The sequence below is a fragment of the Hyperolius riggenbachi genome, chromosome 6, assembly GCF_040937935.1.
Source record: "Hyperolius riggenbachi isolate aHypRig1 chromosome 6, aHypRig1.pri, whole genome shotgun sequence".
Lineage (NCBI taxonomy): Eukaryota > Metazoa > Chordata > Amphibia > Anura > Hyperoliidae > Hyperolius > Hyperolius riggenbachi.
The window spans coordinates 122,121,784-122,141,229 of NC_090651.1; the positions used below are offsets into that span (position 1 = coordinate 122,121,784).

The following is a 19,446-nucleotide window of genomic DNA, read 5'->3' on the forward strand; positions in this document are numbered from 1 at the left end:
CTGAGACACCAAAGTGCGCCCCTCCATCCCTCCCACCCCAGCCATCACACATTTATTGCCATTAGACTAAGAGGCACAACAGGGCCCCCAACCCCACTAACAGCGTAATCTCTAGTTATCTGGCTTGCAGTCACTGCTATGTATCCCCTTTTCTTATTCTTCTCTGCTTCAAAATTGATAGCGGAATGATAGCTGAGCGAGTTGTGCGCCCCCTCCTACACTGCGCCCTGAGGCTGGAGCCTCTCTCGCCTCTGCCTTGGCCCGGCCCTGGTAGTGCCTGTATCGTAGCCTAGGGCCAATTTACTTATCTGTTTTTGGAATGTGGGAGGAAACCAGAGTACCCGGAGGAAACCCACACCGATACAGGGAGAACATACAAACTACTTGCAGATGTTGACCCGGCTGTGATTCGAAACAGGAACCCAGCATTGCAAAGCAAGAGAGCTAACCACTACGCCACCGTGCTGCCAGAGAATAGTGAAGAATAGTGCATGTACAGTAACCAATGTGAAAACCATTCCCATGCTCTGCACTCAGTTACATTTTCTACTGTGTTGATGGGAAATGTAGTCTGGTCTTCACTGTTCTTCCTACTTTGCAAACCACATGATCAATCCCAATAGACCAACCCACTAGCTACAAATCTATTGAGGGCAGGAAGTTAGCTATAGTGCACTTTGAAGCACATTTGACTCGTGACTGCTATTTTGTCCACCAAACTAGCACTTTGCATATGGTTTATATTCACTTATCAGTTTGATTGCTATCACAATTTTGCTTTGGTCAATTTTGGTTTTAATCAACCAAAACCTCAAGGTGTTAACTAACAAGCTGTCTTTGATAGTAACACTTACTTTCACTACTTCACTAGGCAAAATATTAATGTTAAGCCATGTTAAGAGAAATTCAAAGAAACACCACATCAGCAGCACTGCACACGCTTACTAACAGGGAGGGATACTATGACAGGTACTATAACAGGGATCAGAAGAGTCCTAGCTGGTGTAAAAGTTTGGGCGAATATCCAACTCCAATACAGTCTTATTAGCAAGACCCCTACAAGTGACTACTGCCCAGTTGATCTACTATGCAGTGAAAAAGGGGAGGGGTTTGTAGTAAAGGAGGTGTGGCTGAGCTAGAAGGTGTGTGGCAGAAGTGTAAGGGAGAGATGCAAGAATTTATATACCAGACAGTCCAGTAGAACCTGAGGACCTACTCAGGGTCAGGAGAACCCCAACACCACCAGATGGAGAACTGCAGATTTTAGCAGTGAGGAGCATAAAAATGCTCCAACATTGAAATCTTCACTGAGCTGGGAAGAAAATAAAGCCAGCATCTACTAATCAATTAGCTTTGAGCTGGTTAATTAGCCAGCAGTTTCATGCTCAGGCTAGATAAATCAAACCTGGCACCAAGCTGTCAAAACACACTGTTTTAATATATCACTCTTGGGTCCCATCACCTGACTTCCTAGTAGGAATCAAACAATGACTGTCCTCTTCTGGCCACAACATACATGGCCAATTAAATGTAGCATCCAAGGTGAGTTGAGTAGATTAAAATCTTTTCACATCTGATTCATGGGGGACCCGCTGGTCTCAATAGTCCTCATTTTAGTACCCAGACAATGGTAAGAAAGCCTGGTATACAGTTTCAACACTAGTGTTCCCACCCCAGACACTTAAAGCGGACCTGAATTCTTGCACAGGAGATCAGGAAACACAGAAATCCACCATGTGTATTTATAAAGAACAGCCTGTCCAATTCTACCTTTCCAGCAAATGAGATAGTGTAATTTGAGCTGTAAGCCATCTGCACACTATTGAATTCTGAGCTAAAATGTAAACACAGGAGGTTAACCCTTTCTATGCTCCCATAAAACCAGGATGCACCCCCACGAGTATGGCTGCGCCTGCACAGTAGCACAGAACCCCCTTGAGAATGAGCAGCTCTGGCTTACTGAGCAGGCGTGGCTCTACTCGCACTCATACACAGCGGGTAGTGCGACCACAACAACATATACAAGCTCTTGTCACATATGTTCTAGGGGTCCATGTGCAGCAGTGGTGGAGATCCAAAGGCTTCAGTCTTCATAGGCAAGTATCTCATTTTTTTCCATTAGGTTTGCCTCAGGTACACTTAAATAGAGAAAAATGTAGCAGAGTAACCCAATAGTCACTACTTTCTCTCATACAAATCTAAGATTACCACCAGGTAGTGCAGCAACCTGCTCAACCCACAAGAAAGTAAGGGCTCGTTTCCACTCGAGTGAATCTGCATGCGTTTCCTGCATGCAGATTCGCTCAACCAATACAAGTGGATGGCGCCGTTTCCACTTGTCAGGAATTCTGTGCGGCTCGCTATGCAGAAAAAATCTGCACAGCAGAGCCGTCAGAATTTGCACGCCGCACACCCGCACGCGAATCGTCGGTAATGTAACTAAATAGGAAAACCGCAAGCTCTTTAGTCTTGCGGTTTTCCCGTCGTTTCCGCGTGCGATTTCGTCTAAAAACCCATGTCAATGCTCGCCGGTATTGACATGGTTAAAATCGCGTTGTTAAAACCGCGGGCGATTCCCCGTGAAAATTTGCATGGAAACGTCAACGAATCCGCAACCGCATGCGGATTCGTTGACGTGGTTTCCGCGAGCAAATCGCGCCGCTCAAGTGGAAACGTACCCTAACTGATCACCTGGTAAGTGGATTTCTCCTCAATGGCACCACAGACTGATACACTCACCCACTCTCCACCGTCAGGGCCTGAGCCCCCTAACGCAGTTGTGTCTGCCTCTTTCTGCCTTTCAGCATCTGCAACATTGATGTGTAGCTGAAAAGCGGGTACAACTGTGTCAGTGGGCTCAGGCCCTTACCGGTCTATTTCATTTGGTGTGGTTACTGAAGAGTTAAAACCTGCACAGACTAAAAGCCAATTACATAAGGCCACTGCAGCAAAATCTTACGTAATATCACATTGCTACAAGTAAGCCCTCTGTTCTTCACCTTGCACCCCGAAATGTCAGAAATACATAGACAAGCTAACTCCACAGATAATGGTGGCAATTACTCCTGTGTAAGAATGTTGTTAATAAAGAGTCAAGTATTCACCTTCTGGTCTGGCAGTAGTGGATTGCTCTGAAGTGAATTCAAATGACCATTGATAAGAGCTGTGGGTCTATCATGTTCACAGAATAAACTGCCATTGATGTAGTGAAACCGGTCCCCAGGGACAAGGCGATTCCGACAAGTTGAGCACGTAAAACACTGCATGAAAGAAAGACATAATAAACTGTTAAAACTTCAGCAAAGGGAAAGAAGGAAAAAAATACAGAAGAAAAAAAAAGAAAAACAAAATTGTGACTACCTTTACATTTCCTAAAACGCTTTAAATAAAAGTAATGCCTATCAAACGTTATCGTTTTTGAAAGCGCTAGTGTAATAAAAGTGTATGGGCCCATTCTTAGTTTGGAGATTTGCGTTAATCGCCACAAATCGGCCAAAATCGCAAAACGCAAACACGTCGTCTGCACCATTTTCAGGCGATTTCCCGGCGCTCTCGTTTCAGTGCTATAGAAGCGCTAAACGCAATCGCGGAAAAAAAAACGCCGCATTGTTCAGTGATTTTTTTTCTGCTGAAAAATCGCTCAAAAAAAAAATCGCCGGCGTTTTGCGTTTCTAAGCGTGAATGGGCCCTTACAGGATTTTACAAGCCATGTGGCCTGTCTTAACCCTCCACTCCCTTCTTACACGGACATTGTTCCTACATTCCACATCCATTCTTAAAAGACCGCGGTCATGAAAATCTAAAATACATGTAAACGCATACAAATAAGTAGTATGTTCTTTTCAGAGTAAAATGAGCTATAAATCACTTTTCTCCTATGTTGCTGTCACTTACAATAGGTAGTAGAAATCTGGTATTAATGACAGGTTTTGGGCTAGTCCATCTTTCCATACGGGATTCTCAGCATGGCCTTTTTTCTTTATAAAGATACCCCTGGCTTTATAAAGATACCCCTTTATAAAGATGCTGGCCAGCCTCTGTGCTCGCTGCACACTTTAGGAAGTTGGCCAAAACGGCCATTCACTATGTGTGACAGAAAATAAAGAAAACCCTGAGAATCCCCCATAAGGAGATGGGCTAGTCTAAAACATGTTGGTTCTGTGAGATTTCTACTACTTACTGTGACAGCAACATAGAAGAAAATTTATGGCTCATTTTACTCTGGAAAAAAGATGTACTTATCTGTATATGTTTACATATATTTTAAATTTTATGATTTTCGCAACAGTGGTCCTTTAAAGTGAGACATCACTCAAAGTAGAAGCATCATTTCTCAAAACCTCCCCTTCAGCAATTCCCAGATTAGCCAGAGAGTGGTCACCCACACTGCTGCTTCTGACTTCCATCTGTGTACAGATAAGTCTCCACTGTCACCAGAAAGACAAAGTAGCAGGAAGAGTGCTTAGCCACTGCAGGCTGACCGTGGGGCATCAGGGACCACTTGTACACATGCTATATTACTGTCAGAGGCGCTGGTTATCGCCCAACTCGGCAGAGTTTCATCTAACGTGTTCACAGCTTTATTCAACCCCCAGCCACCAATCACAGCAATTTCTTTAATAAGGGGGTCTTTCCTACTGTCACTTGTTGGCTAGGTTGACATTTCTGATGTCACGTGAGCCAATGTGGAGCTGGAGAAGGAACATTGCTGGTCAACACAGCTATCTACCAAAATCCTTAAAGGACTTACGAGGCGAATAAGCAAAAAAAAGGTAAATACCTATGCTGCTTTATGACCCTTGGGGGACTCCATATACGCATCCCTCCTTTCATTCCGCGGCGTTTCTATTTGAAAGTCCAGGCTCGGAGAGGGAGGGGGGGTCCCCGCCGCGGCTGTGCAGTTCTCATTGCCGCAAATGCGGCTGCGCAGTTCTACGTCCTCCCCCTGCTCAGACCTCTTTACCGGCAGTCTCGCGTACATAAAACACGTGAGACTGCCGGTAAAGAGATCAGAGCAGGGGGAGGACGTAGAGCTGCGCAGCCGCATTTGCGTCAATGAGAAATGCGCTGCCACGGCCGGACGTGGCGGCCATCTTTAGTGGGGAGACTAAAGACGACCCGAGGGATTGGACCCCCCCCCCCCAGCCTGGACTTTCATATAGAAACGCCGCGAAATGAAAGAGGGGATGCGGATGGTGTCCCCCAAGGGTCATAAAGCAGCATAGGTATTAAACTTTTTTTTTTTTGCTTATTCGCCTCGTAAGTCCTTTAAAAGAAATAAGACATTTGTGAATACAGGTTAAGGTATAAAAGGGACAGTATCTCAGCTTAATAAATAAGCAAAAGGCTCATCTTTAGGATTCCTTAGGATCAGACTTCCTTCAATTTTTTTTTTTTTAATTTAAATCCAGTATACGTGAAAATACATTGCCAGTTGTGCAAACATAGTAGGACTGAAACAACCATGTGCCCATGCCAAATGGGCAATGGTGGGGCTCTGTTCTATTTATTTCAGCGTTACGGTGTACGCCTCTTGGCACGCAGCCAGTGCCAGGCTACAGTACTGGAAAGCGCAGTATGTTCTGCTTGCGTTTGCTGCTGATTGCAAGCTCTACTGTGACCCCGCACACATGGGTAGTGTTTGCCATGCAAAAAGTGTATCTGTTCTTGTGATAAGATTCTAGTAAATGTCTTATCACTGCACAGTATTCAGGTATTTATTTTGCTGTGTACACACACACAATGCAATTTCATCTGAGAGGAAGAAACAATTACCCGAGATGTCTTCTCCCCGCAAATCTCTCCCCGGCCCCATATCCTCCAGCTTCCAGCATGTAGCACCCCACCTCCCCTGCTGCAAACACACCAATCCATTCTCTACTCAAGACAGAGAAAGCACCAAGGAGTTTTGCATCAGGGGGCGGGGCAACACCCTCTTGGCGGATAGGGGTCGGGGGGTGAAGACACCTCAGGTAATTAGAATTTTCTCTCAGAAGAGGACCTGTGCAATGTGAAATTTACTTTGAGGGCTGGAGATACAGATCAGCTTGCCTGTGTATAATGTGACAAAGAGAACAAGGCTGCCCTCATTGTATCACAGGAATAAATAATCCAACTGTTGAAGCTGTTTGCAGCTAGATTTGCTGTGTAAACTTTAGTTAAGATATATACACAAGTTACTTTTTACAGTGAGTTTTTCATCTCAGATCCGCTTTTACAGAATGTAAGGGCTAGTTCACGCTAGCCCGCGAACGCGTTCACCTCTGCGATTTGCAGTGAAAATATTGTGATTCAGCGCGTTTTGTGCTTGTGATTCCTGTTCAATAGAATGAGAATCACATCGCAATCGCCCCTGAAACGCTGCATGCAGTGCGTTTGATCGAAATCACGAACGCTGCAGTGTGAACGTATCGATAGGAATACATTAGTAGCAGGGCTTTACTGATTGCCAACGATCAACAAAGCGCTGAAAAAGCGCCAAGTGGGAACCCGCCCTCACAACTATACTTATAACACAACGAAAACCGACCACGGAGGCTGGAAGAAGCCCTAGGTAAGTAAAAATACACTTTTTGTCCCAATTCAGGTGCGCTTTAACACTAACCTTATATTCACACTAACATTACAGATTATCTGACTGCCTAAACTACAAGCAAACACAAAGTGACCGATCATATTTGATAGCAAAAAGTATTGGAGCCCCCCCCCCCCCCCCCCCCCAAAAAAAAGCCTGATTCTAAATAGATTTCTTTTTATAGGCCACGCACAGTTACTGATCATCTCTAAACAGAGTTTGCATACAGCAAGATCAGCGGGGTGCTGAATGCCAAATGATTCTGATTTGCATGCAAATAGTATGCAAACTTGGAATTGGATGATTCAAAACCAACAGGAAGTGCATTTGGTTGGCCAAGTTCAATGCTGCATCTAATTTGCATAATTGCATGCATTGAGCGACTCTTCTGTTCCTGCCCAGGACAAAGTAAGAAACTGTTTCTGGCATTTTCCATAATTACTGCTTCTTACTGAAGCCAATCCTGATGTTTCCTCCCTTACTCTTTTTTTCTCCTAGAAACTGCACAGTCGTATCTAGCTTGTTTTGTAAACACATGTGAGCACAGCATAGATCGGAATTCAGCAGCTTCTCCCTTCTCAGCCTCCTGTCACACTGAACTGCCCTCAGTCAGTCAGGCAGTCAATCAGTGAGGAGCAGGAACGTGGGAGGGGAAATGACGAGCTTCGCGCCCCTTGGCAATGTACCAAATAGAGCCAGGCTGATTAAGATCAGATTTAATACACCAGAAACATTTATGATTATATTGGAATGCTTGCAATGCAGGGGCAGGTTGCAGGCTACGTAATAAACACAGCAGTGTGTAAAAGGAAATTTATTTTATGGCTGACAATCCTGCTTTAAGTTTGGACTTTATCGCTCTTAGTTACCCACATCATGTGACAGAACTACTGAAAGTACAATGGCGAGGTACCTTAAGATGATAGACGTTCCCTTGTGCCCTCATGACCAATTCACTGGCGGGAATGGACTGTCCACATGCGCTGCAAGCTCCACTGTTGCCAAATAACCTATAAAAGCAACAAACACACACACTTAACTTTATGACCAAAGAGTACCGAATTCATAAAAACAGTGTAGTATGTAGAAGAAGAAGGGAAAAAAAAAAAAAAGTAAAAAGAAAGGCCATAATATCTGAAATTATAGTACTTGGCTCACAGCTGAATATTGAAAAAAAATTATAACATTTTTTGTATCAGCAGAAAAATACAACCTTCCTCCCATTCACCAGGAGCCAGGGGATTTAATCAAAAACAGTGACTTATATACCTCAAGCAAATACAAAACAATTCTGTTCTACACACATTTTATCAGATTCCCCAGCTCATCATATAAAAATAAAATAGATACAATTCATGCCCAGACTTTAAATGCATTGTGTCCTTGAAATTATTTGAAGAACTCCTTTTTTTATGCTTTAATCATATCAAGAGATATGAGTCATCAAAGGGGTTAAGGGGATTTGATTGTATATCTAAGAAGACATCATGCTCTGTGTATTGAAACGCCAGCAAACCGCCATCAGAGCAGAGTTTCCATTAGGAAGTCACTGCTATCCAGGTTGATATATAATGTGTATGGGTTAACCTTTTCAATCATAGTGTCAACACTTTAGATTTGCCTCCGCTCATCTCTTTCATTCTAACCTTCTCTCTCTCTCTCTTGATAATGAAATGCTTGCTCCGACTTCCCTCTATCTGCTCCTGAGTCCACAATTTAGATTACTTCATCTCTGCTAGCAACAAACTGAATGAAATTTCGATTTGAGCAGAAAGTAATTTACCGGGATCTGGACCCATTTGTCATCATATCTCTCTGGGTGTTTGTTGTATCACTGCAGTTTTCCTATGCAATCAAATGAGACCACAACATCTGCCATAGAGGGAGTGGAGAAGGGGAAGTGAAGAAAGAAAATATATACACATAATTTCTTAATACATTTAAGGAGCTTGGTGAGAAAAAAAAATCTGCACAAATGGAGTTTTAATGAAGATCGCGTTTTTTGCGTCCACCCTTCCAGGAGAAAGCTTAAATTTGGTCTTGGTGTCACGCTTTAGAGAAGGTATTAGGCTGAAGGGAGAGGCATGTAAGGAGGCCTGTTTTGTCACAATACAGGTGTGTATTACTCAATAGTTTTCTTATTCACAACGGGAAGGGATCATATGATTGCTTTGCTGCGAAGCAAGAAGATTAGCTAGCAGGCTGCCAGTTGTATGCTGGGACCGGCAATAAGCAAAGGCTTGTGAGCGTACATACTGGAAGCAGCCATGATAAAGCATTTCAGGGCATGCTTTTCACCCTTCTCTTTTCATAACTAGGGTTGTACAGGTGGCAGCCATTAGCAATTCCTCCTTTGCCAGACACCATCTACTCCACCAGTCTGCCGGATTATGTCCCGGTAATATGAAAGGAAGGGAGGGGTTCCTCCAATAAATGTAAAATGTTATATTTATCATGCAGCTGAAAAAAGGCTGCTATTTATTATTATAATTTAGAAAATAGATTTTATTTCTGAAATCTTGTATTTTTAAATTTGGATCCACTTTAAAATCAATAAGGAAGGTTTTATTTTCAAACCACATTGTGTTGAATTAAAAAAAAAAAAAAAAAAAAAAAAAAGAACGCTTCCTGTTTGAATTGTCTACTTCCTGTTTTAAGCCTAGGCTCAAGAAAGTCACATGACCATGTAAGTGATGAGCAAAACACGCTAATTTGTAATGATTAAGAAGAGCAAAATAGCCTGTTAAAGTGGACCTGAACTCTTGCACAGGACAGAAGAAAAGAATACACCCTGTGTGTATTTAGAGAATTTAGTCTAATTCACCCTTATCTGTGATTAATCACAAGTTGTGATTTGATCTCTCAGCTGTGTCATCTGACTGCCTCTGCAGAGCAGCTAATTTGTAAACACAGTAGGTTAACACTATGTCTGCTGCCATAAAAACAGGAAGTAGACACTGCAGGTTTATATCGGCTGTAACAAAAATGTTTTTCTTTACAGGTTATTATACTGTCGCTGATCTTTAAGAGCAGAATGGAAAAGTTCTGAGGTGAGGTCTGCTTTAAAGTCATCAGTTGCCAAATAAAAAAATCAGAAACGAGTGGCTTTGATATGCTGTATACATTCCTATGTTTGTTCTTTACTAGGGGGCAAAAGTTTTCGAATGTTTTATTTCATTCTATACCGCAGTAAGAAAAATGCATTTTTCTTCCGCCATATAGAGTGCAGGCAAGAATACTAAATACTACAACCACTTAGAGTGAGAATAGGAGCATTGAGTCAGATAACAGAAGCAGCAGGCCACTATAAAGACCACCATCGTTTGCAAACAGAAAACACAGCCATCCTACCACATCATGAGCCCACCCATCTTATTCAGCACAAGCACCAAAGTAATCGGTTCCTCTTTGAAATAAACCTGTGATAAATACGGGATCCGTAATTGCAGACTTTTCCTAAAGAATCTGCCCACTTCCCATGATCACTGTGTGCCATTGCTGCTTAGCGAGTCAGTGACCCAGAACATACAGACAAGCTAGAACTTCACTGGCTGCATGCTTGCTCTGAGTTAGCTGAGACACAGCATGAGCATGGTAGCTATATGGCCACACAGTTTTATTACTTTTACTGCTTTTAAGAATGATCACGTTTTGCACATTAACAATTCTGGAGGAGTTTCAGTGAAGTCAAAACTTTCTACCATAGGCAAACATTTATCGTTGGTCCATCAATCAAAATAAAATGGTAAATTTTCCCTTACATTTTAGCAAATAAACTTGAAAATGTAAAAAAACCCAAAACACTGGTCTGTACCGTGCGGTCAACTTAAAGATCTTAACTTTTAAAAACCAGGCTGCCACAGTCACGAAGGTGTACCAAAATAATTTACTGTCCAACGCTGAAATGACTCAGTAAAGCACACCTACCTCAATTACTAAAGATAACCAAGGAGGATGTATTTTTCTATTAAAATTAGTAATTTCCTAGCTATTATTGTGATTGTATGGCTTTGTTCCAGGAAGTGGATAAGGTCAAAACCGATAATGTATTGACATGGTTCAGATACCTAATCTACAAAGGGGGAAATTGGGGCTTCCTTGGGCCAGCTACAGTCTACTGCCTTCTCCAGTCAAAGATACAGCCCAGAACCTCAAGCAAGCCACACGAATATCAGCCATGGAATCACCGCAAGCAGCCAGCAGGTGTGTTAACTTGCCTGCTCTGCCAACGTGTTCCTAAATCTTCTGGTCCCATCAGCATGCCTGGTGTCCATGGATCTCTGGATCCACATTGCTACTCCCTTGACCCGCCAAGCATGTGATGGCAATTTAAACATACAGATATGAAACAGTGATACAGATATCAGGAGGACTGGGCACACGGATCTGAGTCAGGCTGATGAAGGCACAGTTCCGTGAACTACACCTTGCTGCGCAACTCTGTATATGGGTTGTTCAGGGCAGAAGGTAAAAAAGGGATATGGCTTCCCAATTCTAATATGTGAGGAGCACATGGCTACTTAATTCTAATACCTGGATGGGGGAGGGCGGGGGGGGGGGGGTGGTTAGGGGGGCACATAGCTGCTTAAAAGGGAGCTCATTGCAGCCAAAATAGGAGCAGTTGACACCTATTTTTGTCCTTGGATATACCATGACCTTGCTTAAAGAGGGAATTCAGGAACAAATGCATGTTCTGGTATTCAGCAGCCTAAGGTGTGGCGTTGGTGATAAGTGATGCAGGTATGTGGTCATCAGCTCAGCCTCTAAATATATTTAAAAAAAAATGCCTAGGGGTGTTACCTGTCCTATGTTTATGGTGTACGCTAGATGAAATGCTCCATCACCTCTCTGAATAGCTCCAAAGGCCTACAGAGAAGGACAAAACACACACACACACACACACACACACACACACTATACACACACACACACTATACACACACACACACACACACACTATACACACACACACACACACACTATACACACACACACACACACACACTATACACACACACACACTATACACACACACACACACACTATACACACACACACACTATACACACACACACACTATACACACACTATACACACACTATACACACACTATACACACACTATACACACACTATACACACACTATACACACACTATACACACACACACTATACACACACTACACACACACACACACTATACACACACACACACTATACACACACTATACACACACTATACACACACTATACACACACTATACACACACTATACACACACTATACACACACTATACACACACTATACACACACACACTATACACACACACTATACACACACACTATACACACACACTATACACACACACACACACACACTATACACACACACACACACACACACACACACACACACTATACACACACACACACAAACTATACACACACACAAACTATACACACACACACACACACACACACACACCTCCCATTCATTCACTCTAGGCACAGAGATCAATAAATAAATGCAGTTGCTACCGATGTGGATTGGCCCACCTCCAGTCTGCATACAAAATGTGTAGGGCAAGAAGTTGTGCTGCCTACAACATAAAAGATGCACAGGTTCTGTGCAGTAATCATATGGTCATATTCCAGAGCCTTCAAAGTTCTGTGAGGACCATCCACAGTTCCACAGGCTGCAGGCATATGTTTGACAGGCACAAAATTTGCACAAACTAATTGCGCAAAGTCAAAAGTCTAAATAGCTACGTTATAAATTACCTGCTTTACACCTAAGTACAGGTATTTTGATTTTCAAAGTTTTGTCAGAGGTACATAAGTGAGATCTTGGGCCAGCGACAAAAATCAGCCTGAAATAAACCAATGAATCAGAATCATTTTTATTCGGAATTGGGTTTGGCACGTACAATTAACAGATAAAGGATAGGAAGTCTAGATAACAGAGGACATGCAATAGACAGGGAATCATATATAAAGCAAAAGAAAGACACATAGCCAAAAACGGCTAAAACCAGAAGTCCTGATTAATAATTAGTTCATGAACAGGGTGCAGTTCTGGAACACAGTGTTGCTCCGGTGCTGGGCTCAGAGCGAGTCCGGAATGCAGGTTAGTGAGTTCAGGAGGGTGACAGCTGAGGGGAAGAAAGAAAGAGTTCCTGTGCCTTGTGGTTTTGGTGGCGATGGCTCGAAACCTACGGCCTAACGGAAGTCTGCTGAAGAACCGCTGGCCAGGGTGAGCAAGAGAACAGCTCAGACACCTTCAAAATTCTGTATGAATTAAAAAAGGGGATGGCTGCATGAAACCAGACTAGAATTTTCCCCGTTAGTGTGAGAGAAAGGGCATACAAATCTACATATTGACCAACAGGCTAGTTTATTTTCAAGTTCTATAATGCTCTAAAATGTCCTTGATTGGGCCAACACATTTAACTAAAAACACCACATCTGGAAGGGTAGGAGATACGGTTTTAGCACCCAATGCTGTGGACTGCCATTTGCATCGCTAAATCTCCAGAAGTCACCAATGTTGGTAATGGTTCATTAATAGGGATTTCCAGACATGCAGATGACCATTTTAATATGTGAACTTAAGGAGGAAGCCTAATGACATAGCAGAACGTAATAAATTATTCAAGATACCAATTTTCCTGTTATCCTGTTTTAAGCATCAGAAAGGCTTCTTACATTACTGTGTATTGGCATGTAACCTCACCCTGCCAGTGACGTTTAGCCTAGACTATGATATCCACTTCTGACCACCAGTAGAGCCCTGCACAAGACTAAAGCCTCGTACACACCAGGGCTGTGGAGTCGAGGAGTCGGGGCACTTTTGGGCACCCGGAGTCAGAGTTGGAGTTGTTAGTTTCATAAACTGAGGAGTCTGATGATTTTTGTACAAAATCCACAGCCCTGTTAAGTATTAGACTAAGGAGTCGGAGCCATTTTGGGTACCCAGAGTCGGAGTTTCATAAAGGAGTCAGAAGATTTTTGTACCGACTCCACAGCCCTGGTACACACTCCATACCAGATGCCACGACGGGTCCGCCAGACCCTCCTGCTGCGCGGTCTTTAGCCGACATTATGCGCGTGTATATGTGCTGTCGGCAGACTGATACGGCTGTTTCTGAACGATCCGCTGGGCGGACTGATAAGGCAGAAACAGCCTTATCAGTCCGCCAACAGCACGTACACATGCGCTACTGTCGTCTAAAAGACCGCCCAGCGGAAGGGTCTGGCGGACCAGTCGTTGCATCTGGTATGGCGTGTGTATGCAGCTTAAGCAGCTCCAGCAGATCTATATTGAGAGATCAGAAAGGCAGCTGCTGTGGGTGAAAAAAAAAAATTCTATATATTCAAAACGATCTAAAAATGCTAGAATTTTTTTAGAGTGATTTTTGTCAGGCAATTTTCAGAGCTCTTTCAGGGAATGCAATTTTGGGCCCTGCATTTCCAGAATTAAGTAGCTCTGAAAAGTATGTTTCATAGACTAGGGCCAATTTAGGGGGAAGCCAATTAACTTATTTGTACATTTTTGGGAGGTGGGCAGAAACAAGAGTGCTCAGACAAAGGGGGGGTGGGGAGCTTACAAACTCCTTGCAAGTAGTGCCCTAGCTGGGATTCCAACCGGGGACCAAGCACTGCAAGGCAAGAGTGCTAACCGCTACACCACCGTGCTTCCCAGCTATAGAAGCAATACTAAGAAAATACCGCATTTATTAATTGCATTTAAAAAGATCTGCCACTGCATGATCACCCAAAGACTTCAAGTGTTCTGCAGCATCTCTGGTATTTACAGAAGAACTTGAAAGAGAGAGATGGGAGGTGGAGGAACCATCAGTGATGTGTGTACAGCCCTATGTCTGAATCACAGAGTAACCAGGCTGCAATTGTCCCTCTGCCTCCCAGCTGGAGTGTATTGTGCTACTATGAGGCACAGCAGGGGTTAATAATGTGTCTGCACTGGTCCAAGTGCTCCTCATTACCACTACATGCTTCCTCCTTAGAAAACGGATGGGGAAAAAAACCTAATTGCCCGGAGTTTTCTGAATCTGATCTTGCAGGAGGCTTGTCATGTTCAAACTACTAATTTGCTGTCGCCACTTTATTGAAAATAGCCTGTAAGTTGTTATTAAATGTATCGACTGAACGACAGGGAGAGTAGTAAAAACTGCCCCTTAAGATGGCTTTTAATAGGAAGCCTGAGAAACAAATTTTGCAGCTGCATCGATTTGTAGAGTTCAATCAAAACTCCATTTCAAAACTAATTAGTCTGAGGCCCAGGATCGCACGCTGACACGTTCCTGCAGAATGCTCAGGGTGGTGGGAGCGGGGGAGGGGAGCCAGGCACACGTGGTACTTCCGGAGACTGGAGCCTCTGGCAGCCGGGCCCCTCACAAGGGAGGCTAAAACACTACACAAGGAGGCAAACTCAGGCAGGACACAGCATCTTAGATCAGGAGGGACAAGAGGATCTGTGGAAAAAATTCTATATACAAAAAAAAACAAAACAAAACAAACAACAAAAAAAACAACAAAAAAAACAACGCAACCATATTTAGATCTGCTTAAAAAGGGAACCTGTCACAGTCAAGTCTTTCATTCAGCACTGAAGCCTTTACCGCCCAATTCCTAGAAGCAGTAGTAGTTCTCAGATTAAAGAGCACCTGAAAAGGGAGGGATATGGAAGTTACTATATTTATTTCCTGTTAAACAATACCTGTTGTCTGTCTTGCTGATCTCTTTGGCTGCAGTTAAGTGTGAATCACACATCAGAAACATGCATGCAGCCAATCCTGTCAGACATCAATCAGAGACACCTGACCTGCATGCTTGTTCAGCGTCTATGGCTAATAAGAGTACAGAATAGAAACAGAGGCTCATCAAGACAACCAGCAATCTGTACTGATTAAAAGAACATAAATGTCAGCCTCCATATCTCTCTCAGTTAAAGGTGTACTTTAAAGAGGAACTTTACCCAAGGATTGACATACTCCGTACAGCACTGCGGAAAATGTCGGCACTATATAAATACATAATAATAATAACAACAACTCCATTCCAATCAGTAGCTGATAACCCCCTTCCAATGAGGAATCGACCTTTACTTGAATAGATCATCAGGAGGGGCTGTATGGCTGATATTGTGGTGAAACCCCTTCCACAGTGTGATGCATGACCATGGTCCTGACAGTTTGCTGTCTGTGAACCTCATTGCATTGTGGTAAAGAACAGCTTTTTCTAACTACCAAGCAAGCCAGATTATGCTCTGTGCATAGAACTCTCAGTAACGAACATTCCGTGCAGATCACCTGCCAGAACTAAAGCGGTCACCACCAGTGGTAAATGTCAGAATGTAAATCAGGTAGAGAAAAGATTTTACAATGGGCAAACACTGACTAAATACACTATAAATGAATACTGTAAACAATAAGCAATTTCATTCATTATGTCATTTTCTCCAAAGCCTCCAACATTGCCAAGTGATGTCCCCATCCAAGACTAGTATTGTTAGAACAAGATTGTACAAAGAAGTCTGTATAACAAACAGCCACTTAGATTGAAGAGAACCTCCAGTAACAATAAGTTTAATGTAAACCTCTGACCATAATATTAGTATCAGCGGTTGCCAGGCACAGTAACTCACCTGCTCACCCATAATACCATGTTATTTTTAAATTCATGTACATACGAAGAGTAGCACACCAGTAGTGGGGTGCAGGACCAGGCAATATCAGAATAAAAAAAAGGTCCGCACACTCCAGTGTGGTCAATTAACATTTATTAGGCAAAACGTGACATTATGCCATTCAGCATAATGTCAATGAACGGCATAATGTCACGTTTTGCCTAATAAAACGTGGATTGACCACACTGGAGTGTGCAGACCTTTTTTGAATTTTTGATATTAATTTTTAAACTCCGCCACCCATTGGCAAACCAGGCATGGCACTGTGGCCACTCCTACCTGTGTTGGCCGGGCCCAGCCCCCAGCTTGGTAACCACAACCTAATAGGCGGCTGCCATAGCCAGGATAAGTATAGTCACGCACACATGCACACACACACACGCTGTATTTACACACCTAAATCTCATTCTGATGACCATTATAACATTTTACAGCTTTTCTAGGAATAAATGTTCAGCAGGCAACAGAAGGCTCCTATCCTTTCCCAAGCTTTCCAAATCTACGGCCTGAACTCCTGAGATATCCAATAGGAATGTCACTAGTCTAGAGTTGATTAATAAAACTCTGTCTGCTAGTAGATGGTCACGTTAGGATTCACCTGACCTGGGTCATATCAGATCAGAGACAGTGTTGCTGACATGGTCATGACTGCTTTTGCATTCAGCATTGTAGGCAAGTGCATGAGACCATTTACATCAGAATTCTACTAACCTTTCAGCAACGTCCACCATGTTGCAATATGACCTGAGCTGGGACTGCAATCTACTACCACATTGGGAAAAATCCATCTTTGCTGGATCCCGTGGACCCGACACAGAACCTGCAACTGACCGTAAAAGCATATCCAATCATTTTGATTGGATCATTGTTTGATCCGAAGTGAATACGGATTCCAGGGTACCCAGTCCTCTGTGTAACTAACTACACACACTTTTCAATAAGAACCCCCACCTTCAGTAGTCATATCCACAAAATTAAAGGCCTGTTCAGACTATGCGCGTTCCTAGACGTTTTCAGGGAACACGTACGGGTACCAAAAACGCATAGAAACGGCTCCTAATGCTTTTGAATGGGCTAGTTCACATGTATGCGTATGAGACGCATACGTTTCTCATCCGCATTGCTGCACGCAGTTCTGTCCGTCACGCATAGAAACGGACGCAATGAAAGTCTATGGACGCGTATCAAAAACGCGTACTATTGCGTTTTTAGCGTCCGTTTTCCTCTGCGGTTCCCATAATTCTTTTTTTTCCCCTGGGTCACGTGTGTGTGCAAAACGCAATAGAATACGCATTAGAACGCAAGAAAAACGCATGCGTTTTTCAACTTGCGTTTCTTTGATTTTAAACACATTCTTCATACGCAGATAGTCTGAACAGGCCCTTAGGGCCTGTTTCCACTACACGCAGATTCTGCATGCAGAAAACTGACTCCAATGAATGCCTATGGGAAATCTGCATCAGAAAAATTGCGTTCAGTGGAAACAGGCCCATAGACAGTCATTGGAGTCAGTTTTCTGCATGCAGAATCTGCGTGTAGTGGAAACAGGCCCTTAGTCCTCTTTTAGGCCTGGTGCACACCAGGAGTTTTTCTGAGCGTTTTGAGTTTTTAAATCTGCTGCTAATGTTATCCTATGTGTCTGTGCACACTGGAGCAATGAGGTTTTGTAAAAAACCCCATAGCATTACATTGGGAAGAGCTTTTGAAACCTTTAAAAGCTCTTCCCAATGTAATGCTATGGGTCTATAGGTTTTTTTTTACAAAATCTCATTGCTCCAGTGTGCACAGACACATAGGCTAACATTAGCAGCAGATTTAAAAACTCAAAACGCTCAGAAAAACCCCTCTGGTGTGCACCAGGCCTTACACAGGAGGGTGGCAACTTAACCTCCTGTCAGCTGCTCCTGTGCACTGACTGCGCAGCCACCACAGTCAAACGATGAGGACGTGGGGTTACAAACGCTGACATTCAGCTGCATAAAATCAAGGGCTGTGGAGTCGGAGTCGAAGCAATTTTGGGTACCTGGAGTCGGTGGTTTCATAAACTGAGGAGTCGGAAGTCGGATGATTTTTGTACCAAATCCACAGCCTTAGTAAATATTAGACTAAGGAGTCGGAGTTGGGGAGTGGGAGCCATTTTGGGTACCTGGAGTCGGTGGTTTCATAAACTGAGGAGTCGGAAGTCGGATGATTTTTGTACCAAATCCACAGCCTTAGTAAATATTAGACTAAGGAGTCGGAGTTGGGGAGTGGGAGCCATTTTGGGTACCTGGAGTCGGAGTCAGTGGTTTCATAAACTAAGCTACCGAACAACCTTGTTGGCCATCAGGCTAAATTGCCTGGCAAGCGCGCAGTACAGCCTCCCATGTGAAAGAAGCTCAAGTTCTCTTTTCCATGGGCGGCTGAACTGCTCATCTGTCAGACAGTGCAGCCTTCCGGCCACAAGCGGCATTCAGCTTCAATTACGGTACATGCTACATCCATGGCTACAATTACTAGGTTATGCCTAATGATGTTGATCCAGGGATTTTATCTAATTGCCATCTGGAGTCGGGAAGGAATTTTTCCCTTTTGGGGCTAATTGGACCATGCCTTGTAAGGGTTTTTTCGCCTTCCTCTGGATCAACAGGGATATGTGAGGATCCAGGCTGGTGTTGTACTTTGTACTGGTTGAACTCGATGGACGTATGTCTTTTTGCAACCAAAATAACTATGTATGTAACTATGCTGCCAAATGGCAGCATTTGGTAACACCACATGTCAGGTTTGACACATGGCAGCGTTACCCGGCAGGCAAAAACCTCATGTCTCTTCTAAATAAGGGCAGCAACTGCTCTGCTCAGATGCAACTCCAAGGGGAGACCTCCTATCCTGAGTGCTAGCAAGAGACACAACAGAAGGAAAAAGTCAAATCATGCATTAGGGGCGTGTTATGAGGCATACAGTAAAAAATATTCTTCACTGCAACTGTAAGTGTGCACATTGACACCTCACAGCATGCCTCACATTATGTAGAGGGATTCCACTTCGCCAAACTGTAGTGAACCCATGTGAACGTACCACATAATTGCATCGCGTTAGTGTGAACCTAGCCTAAGAGATGTGCATTCTAAAACATGGACGGGCAAATTATTGTAAAATTCTGGATCCAATCTGTCCAGTTCAG

At 43.3% G+C, this 19,446-nt stretch overlaps 1 protein-coding gene across 2 annotated transcripts in view; it reads right to left on the reverse strand.

Annotated features, from left to right (window-relative positions):
• The window catches only part of LMO4 (LIM domain only 4), a 60,358-nt gene that overhangs the window by 15,618 nt on the left and 25,294 nt on the right, over positions 1 to 19,446 (reverse strand). For both annotated transcript variants that reach the window (XM_068242621.1, XM_068242622.1), the window contains exons 3-4: positions 7,488 to 7,584; positions 3,105 to 3,260 (exon numbers count right to left, since the gene is read on the reverse strand). In XM_068242621.1, the coding sequence (XP_068098722.1) occupies positions 3,105 to 3,260; positions 7,488 to 7,584 (253 nt within the window). The remainder of the gene's footprint in view (positions 1 to 3,104; positions 3,261 to 7,487; positions 7,585 to 19,446) is intronic.